The sequence below is a fragment of the Micromys minutus genome, assembly GCF_963924665.1.
Source record: "Micromys minutus genome assembly, chromosome: 15".
Classification (NCBI taxonomy): Eukaryota; Metazoa; Chordata; class Mammalia; order Rodentia; family Muridae; genus Micromys; species Micromys minutus.
In genome coordinates, this window is record NC_137984.1 from 35,815,117 (window position 1) to 35,828,026 (window position 12,910).

The following is a 12,910-nucleotide window of genomic DNA, read 5'->3' on the forward strand; positions in this document are numbered from 1 at the left end:
TAAGTTTCTGAGTGTATTTGTTTTTTCTTTCTAGGTGATGGGAATTGCAATGACACAAGAGGCTTAGAAATCGCAGTAAACCAGCGTGTTGATGATGCACTTACTTCAAAACTGCCCATGTTTTACTTGGTCAACAGACCTCATATAAGCTTAGTGCCCACTGCATATCCTCTGCAAATAAACTTGGACCACAAATCACTCAGTTTGAATTGGGCACAAGGGGACAATTCCTTGGAGATTGTGGATGGCCTAAGTGGGAAGATCACTGAAAGGTTAGAATTATGACTTTTTACATAGAGGGAGAGCAAAAGTCATTTTATTGAAATATTGAAATACAAAACCTCAACATTTTTGTATAATATTTATTGAATTCTAAATGATTTTTATTGAGTGTGTCTAGTTACTAACATCATATTCATTATAAATTCCTTATGGGGATATGAGGTTAGAGAAGTTATATTTTAAGTGATAAAGCCAGTGTTCAAACCCAAGGAGTCTGTCTCTGGACCTTGTGTTTATCAAAACATCATCTTGTATCAGAATCATAGAATTTGTTTTACTAAATTTAAATTTTTTGAGTTGGGATTAGAAATCTGTATTTTTTACATTCTGCCCCAAATATTGTGAACACATAAGTCTAAGAACTATCGTAACATGTTACATTGCCTTCTATTATGATAGCCATGTAAGTTGTATGTGATTTTCCAGTGTTTTTCTAAGTCATGCCTATAGTAACGATTACAAACTGGAATTCTAATCTAAACATTCTATTTCCAAAGGCATTATTATTAAACACAATACATTTTAAATATTTCTTTGTAATATTCCTGCAATTTATTATTGAATAAAAATAAAAACTTCTAGGAGTGTGTATATACATTTTAAATGAGCAGTGATGTTCACAGCTGAATGCACAGGGGAGGAGAAGCCTTTTTTCTTCAGGACTATAGCTATGGTACTTTATCTAGGATCCAGTAAATAGCCCTATACCCAAACACGTGCAGTCCCAGGTAAGCCCAGTATTCTTTGAGTGTGCTTCCCCACCTCCCAAGTTTGCATGCTTTCAATGTCTTCCTTGTGAAGAACATTGAATCAAGGCCAATACAACTGTTTGTTAGCATGACTTCATCAAGCATAATACTCTTGAACTAATACTCAAGATAAAGTCAAGAATAATATAGACTACTCTCCCAGAATTAATACATTGTCTGTGCTTTGGATTATTAATAGATTCAACTTTGCACATTCAACTATATCAAAAATATTTTAAAATTCAGAAAATAATGACATGACGAAATGGAATCAATAAAAATTAAATTAGTGTAACTTTTTATTATGGCCAAGGAGTTGCAAATAATAAAAATAGAGCAGTGGACATGTCCGACTATTAGGCTATGTGAATTTTAGTCTCAAAGAATCTCAATAAAGCAGAGAAAGCCCAACCAGTGGTGCTGACCCTGGAACAAGAGAAGAAAAGGTGGGGGTCCCTAGGTTCAGACCTGCCTGGGCTTTTTAACAAAAGAAATCTGTGTTTTGTTGTTGTTGTATTTAGATATTCAAACTCTAAGGACTCTGTCAAAAGAAAAAGAATAAAGTTAGAGTTTCACTAAATAGTTAAGAGTCTCATTAAATAGTTCCACCCTAGCTAGCCTGGAACTCAGCAATTCCCCTGCCTCTGCTTTCACAGAGCATTAAGATCCAAGGCATGTGTCACCAAACCCAGCCTCCCAAAAAGTTTGAATTTTTTACTGAATTACATATTGTTTAGGTTTACATCCTTTCAGTTTCCTGGCTGTTGTAAACATAGAGCAGGCATGGATCTGTGGAGTAGGATATCAAGTCACTAGGCATTTATATCCCCAGGAATGGTATAGCCAGCACAGGTTTGGTTTTTGGTTTTGTTTTTTGAGGATTTTCTGTACTGACTTCCAGAGTGGCTCCATCCGAAGAAGTTAGTAAGCATTCCTCTTTGTCTATGGCTTCCCTGGCGTTGCTTGTCAGTCATTCTCTCTTAGCTATTCTGACAGGAGTGAGATGACGTCTCAGTTGTCTTAGTTTGCACCTCCCTTGCTATCTGCTAAGTGTGATGAATGCTTTTTGAGGTATTTCTCAGCCACTTTTATTTATTATTCAAAACTTCAGAGCCTATTATCAAGTTGGGTCATTTATTTTCTTGATTCTTGTTTTGTTGTTGTCTTGGTTTGTTTTTTTGTTTTTTGGGTTTTTTGGTTGTTTTTGAGTTTTGTATATTTTGTATGTTAATTCCCTGTCAGATTTATAGCTCAAAAAGAGTCTCTCCCATTCTGTGGGTTTCTCCATTACTCCCTTATTTCCTTATTTGTATGGACGTTACTTAGTGTTATGAAGTCCTACTTCTCAGTTCACTGTTTTTTTTTTTTTTTTTTTTTTTTTGGCAAATGAAGTCTTATCAGAAAATTATTTTCTACACTTCTAGCTTTGTGAGGGTTTCCATTGCTGTGAGGAGACATCATTATGAAAGCAGTTTTTATAAAGGCTTTTATAAAAAGATTGAGTCCTTTATCCTCAAGGGGGAAGCATGGCAGTGTCCAGACAGGCATGGTGCTGGAGAAGGAGTGAGGGTTCTACATTTTGTTCCAAAGCCAAACAGGAGAAGACTGTGATCAGCAGGCAGCTAGGAGAAAGGTCTCTCAAAGCCCACCCCCAGAGTGACACACTTCCAACAAGGCCACACCTCTTTGTCACTCCCTGAGCCAGGCTTATTCAAACCAGCTCATATCCTGCATCTTTTACTGTAGTGCCCGTGTTTTCTTCTAAGAGCTTTAGTGATTCGGTTTTAAATGAGATCTTTGATCCATGTGAGTCTAATTTTTGTGCTGGGTAATTAAATCCTAATTCCATTCTTCTGTATGTGGAATCCCATTTCCCAGCACAGTTTGTTAAAGAAGCTTTCCTTTTATCAGTGTATGTGTTGTGTCAAATATCAGATGGCTGTCACACACACAGTAATAATGAGAGGAGTCTGATAGCTTGATATGGTCACATGGGGGAGGCTAGAGGGAAGGAAAGGGAGGTCATCTTATTTAAGACATTTTTAAAAGAAGCAAACAGAAAGCAACAAAAAAAACTGAGGTTAAAAGGAGGAAGGAGAAGGAAAGAAAGGGAAGGAAGGAAGGAAGGAAGGAAGGAAAGAAGGAAGGAAGGAAGAAGAAATACCTAAGTGCTGGAGATAGCTTACTGGTTGAGTCATTACTGACTTTGCAGAGGATGGAAGTTTGATTGCCAGAACCCACACGGGGTGGATCACAACCACCTGTATGTAACTCCAGATCTAGGGCATTTGACACTCTTATCTGGATTCTAAGGATTTTTAACGTTCATGTTCCCATATTTGCACATACACAGGCACATACATGAATAAAAATTTAAGAGCATCCATCTCTCTCTCTCTCTGTGTGTGTGTCTCTCTGTCTGTCTGTCTGTCTGTCTGTCTGTCTGTCTCTCTCTCTCTCTCTCTCTCTCTCTCTGTCTGTCTGTCTCTCTCTCTCTCTCTCTCTCTCTCTCTCTCTCTCTGTGTGTGTGTGTGTGTGTGTGTGTGTGTGTATTATAGACTTGCTAAGTAGGCTAGTCTCAGGTATTTTGGTTTGGTTTGGTTTTTCAAGACAGGGTTTCTCTGTGTAGCCCTGACTGTCCTATAACTCATTCTGTAGACCAGGCTGGCCTAGAATTCAAGGAACTGCCTGCCTCTACCTCCCAAGTTCTGTGATTAAAGGCATGCACCACCATGCCCCACTAGTCTCGGTTTTTCAGTTATCTTGTCTCAGCCTGCTGTTATAGGTGTGATCTGCCATGCCTGTCATAAATCCACTAATCCTTACATGAAGCAGATGCACCTTGCATCTTGAAACATTACTTCCTCCCCAACATATACACAAAACTTACAAAGAAGGCTTTGCAACAATCAGTACAACAAAACCTGTAGACATGTTTAAAAACAGATGGTGTATGCAGCAGTACTGATTGAAGCGTTTGCTCAAGTGTAGGAGTGGTGGCAGAGGTGACACCAACTTACTAATCCATATTTCTCATCATCTATTTGTGTCCTTATCCCAGTAGAGTAAAAGTAAAAAGTAGAACAGTAGATGGTTAAAATTGTTGCAGGTTAAAATGTAGCTTTATTCACTCAAAAATACTTTCATGATTGGTAATGACGTGCCAGGATGACTGTTTATTGTTACTGCTGTTGCCTAACAGCAGTATGCTGATTAGAGAAAGTGAGAAACAACATATGGAAGAAAGGGGGTAAAACTACCACTGTGAGGGGGATTTTGAGTGTTGAACCTAGCACCCCACAAACACCAGGCACATGTTCCTCTTCTGTGTTCCCCCAGTTCTGCTGAAAAGTTCAGAAATTTTATAGAAAACCTATCAACAGTCTCACAGTAGGAACGAATATAGAAATCAGTAGATTTCATATACATGAGTGCATGCTAACATTTGCTGCATAAAAACTACCTCAGATTTCATTGATTTAAGCAACAATATATTGTTACTTCTCAGTAAATGTTTAGATCACCTGAGTGGCTCTTCTGGATCTGGTTAGAACTACCTTAGGCATCTGGAGTCAGGTGAGCATTTTGGTTGGTATCTCAGAGGAATAGCTGCTGTTCTCTGCCTGTTAGCAGGCTAATCCCAGAACAGTTGACTGAATTTGAAGGAGTCTGAAGAGAAGAAAACAGGGTTACCCTGAAACCTAGGCTCCGAACTGGCACATTTTCTCTTTGCTCCCCATAATAAATCATAAGGCTAGTATACATTTAAATGACTCTGAAAAGGTACATGCAAACCAGAAGAATGGAATCATCTGTCCCAAGAACAGCTAATAAAATGGGGGAAGAGTTACTTAGTAAGACGGTTTGCAATCTGGAACCCAGTTTTCTTAGAATAGGTAATGCATACATGTGCATGCACACACATACATGTATGGATGGTTATGAAGAAGTGTTTTCTAAATTAAAGTTTGCTTGCAAAGGATGCCTTGTATAGTTTCAGATGTGACCCATGTGCCCTTCATGTCACCTATTGCTCTAGTCAGCACTCAGTGGGTGCCATCACTCCAGAGGGCATTTTCATGCCACCCTTCAGTCAGGTGTGGGAGAATCAATGCTTCAGTTTGTATCACCATAGTTTAGTTTCACTCAGATAACAAGTATTCAAATGCAAACATTTGGTTTAGCTTTTGATGTAGTACAGTAACAAGCTAGATTAGCTTCTGACAGCAATTAAATACTCAGTATGCTTCTTATCTAGATAAAGCTTCCCACCATGTATTCTTCTGCCTAACTGGGACAAATAAATATTTTTGGGCTGCCATTTAATCCCTACCATTGCCAACATAAGTCATTAACTATGATTACTGTGTGTTTCATTCCTTTTAACTTTAGTTCTCCGTTTAAAAGTGGTTTATCAATGGCAAGTCGTCTTTGTAAGGCTGCAATGTTAAGTCGATTTAATCTGCTTGCCAAGGAAGCTAAAACAGATGATTTACTTGAAGCTCGGACATACCACGCAGCTAAGGTAAGGTGACCATAAAAATACAGATAAAGATAATGTGGTAAATACACAGAGACATATTACATATTCCAGTACTTATTTTGCTTAATACCTTTTTTCTTATCCACAGAGAAACAAATGTAATAGAGCTGTTTTTTGTGGGGCATTATTAACTATAGAATGTTAAGTTTTACAATAATACATTGCTTAAGATAAGTTTAATTCCACGCTCTAATTTGGACATGATGTAGCAGATAATACAGATTTCTTTCTAAACAGATTTTGGGGGCGGGGTGGTGGGTTAAACTGCTTGCACATTCAAGGCAGGCACTGTAGCACTGAGCTAAAGTAACAGTACGTACTGGATTTTATTTATTAAACTTTCATTTGATGTGGCTTACATACTTTCTACATTATCATTAGTATTCTGATTTCCTGATTTAGTAATACAGTGTTGTATGAAAGTAAAACTTAACTCATAACTTTGCCAGCACTGGAATAACCAAACAATACATTTGAGTTGTAAGCAGTCATATTAACTACAGGCCTGTGCATATACTCCCACTTACAGCCACATCTACTGCATGCCTATGTAGATGTTCCCACGTACACTTACAGTAATCACACTCCTGTGTACACATACCCACATACCAGCTTCAAGCATTGGTACACATACATATATACAACCAAGTATAAGCTTCTCCAGATCCTTGCTGTTTCCGGTGATTTAGAGGCTCTAGGTGATTTTGTAAAAACATTATGAAAACTGAACAACATAGTCAAAAGCACCCTTTCATAACTCTGGAAATGAATTAAAGGTTGGAAAATTCAAATATCAAAATTATATCTTCTTGAAAATGTGCTAGGACTTTAAATAAGAACAAGTTTATGTTCTTTCCTGGGGCTGTTCTCATTCTCTTGTCTCTCTAGTTCGAATGGTTTGAATTATAGGCAGTATAGGTACCAGAAAGGCTCCACTAAAGTCATAGATGCACTGCCAGAGGCAATAGGCTTGATATGGGACAGAGGAGAACAATTTGTAGGGTTTTTGGTTTTGGTTTTTCAGTTTAAGGTGCCAAACTCGGTAGGAAATGAATAGGTAAATCCATTGGCTCAAGTTGGTGCCCTCGTTGGAGGCTAGTGGTAAATCTGTTTACCAAGATCATATGGGGAAATGAAAAGACTGAAATCAATGTGAAATTCTCTTTGTTCTTTGGCTGATAGGAAAACTAGAATCATGTACAAGATGAGCTCAAGAAACACAGGCAATGAACAAAAGCCAAAAGATACTTAAGATGTAAATGCAATATTAAATAACCCACTTCCACATGCAAGTTTGCCAGAAGATAGAAGTCCTATAGGTCTCATGTGTTTGAGTACAATGTCTGCCGTTAATAGTATTTATCTCTTTAGAGATAGGTACACAGTAACCACTGGGATGCTAGGCCTTCTGTAAAAATAGAGGAGCCATGGAAGAAAGCATAGCAGCCGAGCGTCCGACAGAGACAGATCTCAATGAAAGCAGGAGCACTTCAACAGCAGAAGCATCAAAGAGACATGTTCTGGCCACTGTGGCATTAAAATACCAATTAACAGGAGGATGAAATATGGAAAATTGTCGTATATTTAGAATTTTCTTTACTTCTGAATTACCAATGGTTCATAGAAACTAACTTTTAGAAAAACTAAGAAATATCTTAGTGTGAGTTACAAAGTGCAGTATGTTGAAATTAATGGGTGTCTAAAGAAGTGTGGAAATTGTATATAGCTTTAAATGCTTATATTACAGAAGAACCCTAAAATTATTTAAACATCCAACTCAAGAAACTTGTTAAAAGTAGGGGCATAAACATAAATAAAATGGGATAAATAATATGTATCAGAATGGAAATCAATGAAATTTGAAACAAAAATTAATAAAAGGTAAATGAAATCTAAAATTGGCTCATTAAAATAGAATTTGATCTTTTGGTGAGCAAGGGAATATAAATGAAAACAAATTATTGGAAGCTGGAATTAAAAAAAAAAGTCATCATTAGAGATCACTGAGCCATGTGGAATGCAGTCACACCGGCAGTGCTCTGAGCCAGAGCTAGGTGACTTGCTTCAGCTTCTTCATCAGCACTTCCTGCTTTACTGCACTTTGATGGAGTCTGGCTCTTTCCCTAAACCTCGTGAACAACTGTAGTCCAGAAGATGGACTACAGCAGGTGCTATTGATGCTTTGGATGGATGAAGCCTCATGCATTATAGTGAGACTGAAAATGGTACAGCCACTTTTGGAAAGCATTTTGGCTCTGCCCCTGCCCTGCAAAAATTAAAAAATAAAAATACTTGCCATGTGACTCAGCAGTGCCACTGGCATTTGTAAGAGACAAAACTTACATGAGTGTTTACCACAGCAAGTTCATAAGCTGGGGAATGCACGGGTGTGATAGACTCATACAGTGATGCTGACAATGGAAACACAAGCCTGACCATAAAAGAGCATGAATTGGAAAATATTGTACTATCCTGACAAAGCAGAGTTTACCCATTAACCACTCAAATTAAACTTCCAGAAACTAATTCTTGAGATGTAGTTGCCTGGGGCTAGGGCCAGAGGTAGAAAGACTCACTGCAGGCCTGCAGGACACAGAAGGGAAGATTTAGAGGTAGTGAAGTTGCATTACCACTGGACTTAGTGATGTTTGCACATCCCAATGACTTTAACAGAGATTGCAGTGGCAAGCTTTAAGTTAAACATACTTTGAGTAAAGGTAGCTTTGTAAAGGTATGTATGTTCATTTATAATGAGAACACATGAAAATAGCAGTGATAATTATCTAGTTTGTTATAAATGGTACTTCTGTATGTTTCTTTTTCTGTCATGAATTTATTTTTAATGTTACATAACAAGCAGAATTGCCTGTTTAGGCGTATTTGGAAATAGTTGTCTTAAATTAGTATAGGAGTTCAGAGGTTTTTCATTAGTTTTATTTTTTATTTAAAGTTCATCAGAATGGGATTGTTTACTTTGTAGGCCAATCTGATGCACTCAACTTTCTCTCTCTAGTGTATGTCTGGACCCTATCAAGAAGCAAAAGCGTTACTGAAGGCCTACTTGCAGCAGCATGGTTACGGCTCCTGGATTGTGAAGTCTCCCTGTATGGAACAGTTTAGTATGTGAATTAGACAACATGTTGTCATATTAAAAACCTGTTATTTTTGCTGTATTCGACTGGTAAAAATGTTTTAAAATATACAGACTTTAGCCCTCACAGTGGAAGTTTTGCAATAGCAATGCCCAGGTGTTGCTAAAAGATGTGTAAATACCCAGGACACCTTGCATTAAGACATTACACTTCCTTGCCTGTTATAAAAAGAATTACCTGATTAAACATGTAGACATTTTCCATTTCTTTTTGCAGACATAAAGCTATTACAACTTATATATATATATGGTTTAAGAAACCATTGACCTTTTAATGGGTTTAAATGATAAGTCATATATCTTGGTCTTTACTTTAACTTTATTATACAGATGTAATATCCAACATTGTATCTGACATCCCACTGTAGGTTTTCATAATCAAAAGTGAAAGCCAAGAATAAAAATAATACTAACTAATTTAGCAAGCATGTGGGTGTCTGATCCGTGCCACTCATTCTGCTTGGATAGAAAACCAATAATTAGAATGTCACTTGTGGCCCAGGAGTTCGTGAATAAATATATAAATGCAAATACCTAAAAATCCTAATCACATTAGGAAAGAATCTGGAAAATTATTAGGATCAGTAATGTTATTTAAAAAAAAAGAGTTCACATTTTAAGTGGACTAGAGGATTTAATTTATAACACATGTAATTTAATTGTTTATACATAGATTAGTAGAGATTTTCAACTTATAGGGAAGTAAAGCATTATTGAGCACCTTATAAATCTCTGTTTGGACAATACTTTGGTGGAAGGGGCAGCTTAATCATGTAGTGTTCTTTTTTTTTTTTTTTTTTCTTTTTCAACCAGCTTTATCAAGCATTACTAGTTTGTACCTCTTATGTAAATCTCTAAGAAGTTTGAGTACTCTTCACCATATACAAGCTGTTGGCTCAATTCTAAATATGTGTTGAAACTATTCTGTGAAGACACATGTGTCTGGGTGGTCTAGACTCTACTTACTAGGTTGAACCATGAAAGTTTGCATTTTTATATTATAGAAATGATTGAAATATGAGCAGTTTCTTATGGATCAATGTAAATTATTAGCAAATTACATCTCGGTTTGTTGTATTTTTGCTTATTTCTCTAGTTGACATTTTTTTATAAAAATTTTATTGGATATTCTCTGTATTTAAATTTCCAATGTTATCCCCTTTCCTCACCCCGCTCCCATCCCACCACCCCCTTCACTAGCTTCCTTGAAGGTGCTCCCTCTCCCAATCACCATCTCCAACTCAGTGTCTTGGCGTTCCCCTACACTGGGAAAACACACCTTCACTGTACCAAAGGCCTCTTCTCCCATTGATGCCAGACAATGCCATCCTCTGCTGCATATGCAGCTGGAGCCATGGGTCTCTCCATGTGCGCTCAGTGGTTGGTGTTTTAGTCCTTGGGAGTTCTGGAGGGTTTGGTTGGTTCATAATGTTCTTCCCATGAGGCTGCAGACCCCTTCAGATCCTTCAGTCCTTTCTCTAACTCTTTCATTTGTGTACCTATGTTCTGAGGGTTAGCTGAAAGCATACTCAACTGTAGCTGTATGACTCTGGCAGAGCCTCTGAGGAGGCATCAATATCTGGCTCCTGCCAGTAAGTACTTCTTGGCATCAGCAATAGTGCTTGGGTTTGGTGGCTGCAAAGGGGATGCATCCCCAGATGAGTCAGTCTCTGAGTGATATTTTCTTCAATCACTGCTCTTCTATTTGTCCCTGTATTTCCTCCCATGAGTGTTTTGTTTTCCCTTATAAGAAGAACTGAAGTATCCACATTCTGGCTTTCCTTCTTTTTGAGATTCTTAGGGTCTGTGAATTATTTCTTGGGTATTCAGAGCTTTTGGGGGCTAGTATCCAATTATTGGTGAGTGAATACCATGAGTGTTCTTTTGTGACTGGATTACCTCACTCAGGATAATAGCTTCTAGTTCCACCCATTTGCCTAGGAATTTCATGAAGTTGTTTCTAATAGCTGAGTAGTACTCCATTGTGTAAATGTACCACAATTTCTGTATCCATTCCTCTGTTGAAGGACATCTGGGTTGTTTCCAGCTTCTGGCTAATATAAAGAAGGCTGCTATGAACATGGAAGAGCATGTGTCCTTGTTATATGTTGGAGTATCTTTTGGGTATATGTGCAAGGGTGGAATAGCTGTGTCCGATTTTCTGAGAAACTGTTAGACTGATTTTCAGAGTGGTTGTACCAGCTTGCAATCTGACCAACAATGGAGTGTTCCTCTTTCTTCACACCCTTGTCAGCATCTGCTGTCACCTGAGTTTTTGATCTTAGCCATTCTGACTAGTGTGAGGTGGAATCTCAGGGTTGTTTTCATTTGCATTTCCCTGATGACTAGGGATGTTGAGTATTTCTTTAGATGCTTCTCAGCCATTCAATATTCCTCAGTTGAGAATTCTTTGTTGGGCTCTATACCCCATTTTTAATTTGATTCTCTGAAGTCTAAATTTCTGAGTTCTTTGCATATATTGGATATTAGTCCACTATTAAATGTAGTATTGGGAAAGATCCTTTCCCAGTCTTTTAAGTGCTATTTTGTCCTCTTGATAGTGTCATTAGCCTTACAGAAACTTTGCAATTTCATGAGGTCCCATTTGTCTATTCTTGATCTTAGAGCATAAGCCATTGGTGTTCTGTTCAGGAAATTTTCCCTTGTGCCTGTGTGTTCTAAGCTCTTCCCCATTTTTGTTCTATTAGTTTCACTGTACCTGATTTTATGTGGTCTTTGATCCACTAGAACTTGAGCTTTGTACAAGGAGACAAGAAAGGATCAGTTTGCATTCTTCTGCATGGTGTCAGTTGAACTAGCACCATTTGTTGAAGAGGCTGTCCTTTTTCCATTGAATGCTTTTAGCTCCTTTGTCAAAGATCAAATAACGATAGGTGTGTGGGTTCATTTCTGGGTCCTCAGTTCTGTTCCATTGATCTACCTGCCTGTCTCTGTACCAATACCATGTGATCCTCCATGATTGATCTGTAATATAGCTTAAGGATGGGGATGATGATTCCCCTAGCAGTTCTTTTATTGTTGAGAATAGGTTTTGCTATCTTTGTTTTTTTTTTTTTTTTTTTTTTGTTATTCCAAATGAATTTGTAAATTGTTCTTTCTGACTCTATAAAGAATTGAGTTGGAATTTTTTTAGGGATTGCATTGAATCTGTAGATTGCTTTTGGCAAGATGGCCATTTTTACTATGTTGATCCTTCCAATCCATGAGCATGGGATCCTTCCATCTTCTGAGATCATCTTAAATTTCCTTCTTCAGAGACTTGAAGTTCTTGTCATACAGATTTTTCACTTGCTTGGTTAGGGTCACACCAAGGTATTTTATATTGTTTGTGACTATTGTAAAGGGTATCATTTCCCTAATTTTTTTCTCAGCCTGTTTTATCCTTTGAGTAGAGGAAGGCTACTGATTTGTTTGAGTTAATTCTATATGCATCCACTTTGCTGAAGTTATCAGCTGTAGGAGTTTTTCGGTGGAATTTTTGGGGTCACTTAAGTATATTATCATATCATCTGCAAATAGTGATATTTTGACTTCTTCCTTTGAAATTTGTATTCCGTTAACTTCCTTTTGCTGTCGAATTGGTTTGGCCAGGACTTCCACTACTATATTGAATAGGTAGGGGGAGAGTGTGCAGCCTTGTCTAGTCCCTGATTTTAGTGGGATTGCTTCAAGTTTCTCTCCATTTAGTTTGATGTTGGCTACTGGCTTGCTCTATATTGGTTTTACTATGTTTAGGAATTGGCCTTGAATTCCCGATCTCTCCAAGACCTTTAACATGAAAACGTGTTTAATTTTGTCAAATGTTTTCTTATCATCTAGTGAGATGACCATGTGGTTTTTTTTCTTTGAGTTTGTTTATATAGTAGATTATGTTGATGGATTTGCATATATTGAAGCATCCCTGCATCCCTGGGATGAAGCCTACTTGATCATAGTGAATGATCATTTTGATATGTTCTTGGATTCAGTTTGTAAAAATTTTACTGAGTATTTTTGCATCAATGTTCATCAGGGAAATTGGTCTGAAGTTCTCTTTCTTTGTAGGGTCTTCATGTGGTTTAGGTATGAGCTTAATTGTGGCTTCCAAGAATAAGTTGAGTAGTGTTCCCTCTTTCTATTTTGTGGAATAATTTTGTTAGTAGTGGTATTAGGTCTTCTATGAAG

At 37.5% G+C, this 12,910-nt stretch overlaps 1 protein-coding gene across 2 annotated transcripts in view; it reads left to right on the plus strand.

Moving 5' to 3' along the window:
* ADAD1 (adenosine deaminase domain containing 1) overlaps positions 1-8,701 on the plus strand; it is a gene marked incomplete at both ends in the record, with an annotated part of 36,940 nt that extends 28,239 nt beyond the window's left edge. For both annotated transcript variants that reach the window (XM_080929330.1, XM_080929331.1), the window contains 3 exons: positions 35-272; positions 5,424-5,556; positions 8,588-8,701. In XM_080929330.1, the coding sequence (XP_080785456.1) occupies positions 35-272; positions 5,424-5,556; positions 8,588-8,701 (485 nt within the window). The remainder of the gene's footprint in view (positions 1-34; positions 273-5,423; positions 5,557-8,587) is intronic.
* Positions 8,702-12,910: the final 4,209 nt, after the last annotated feature.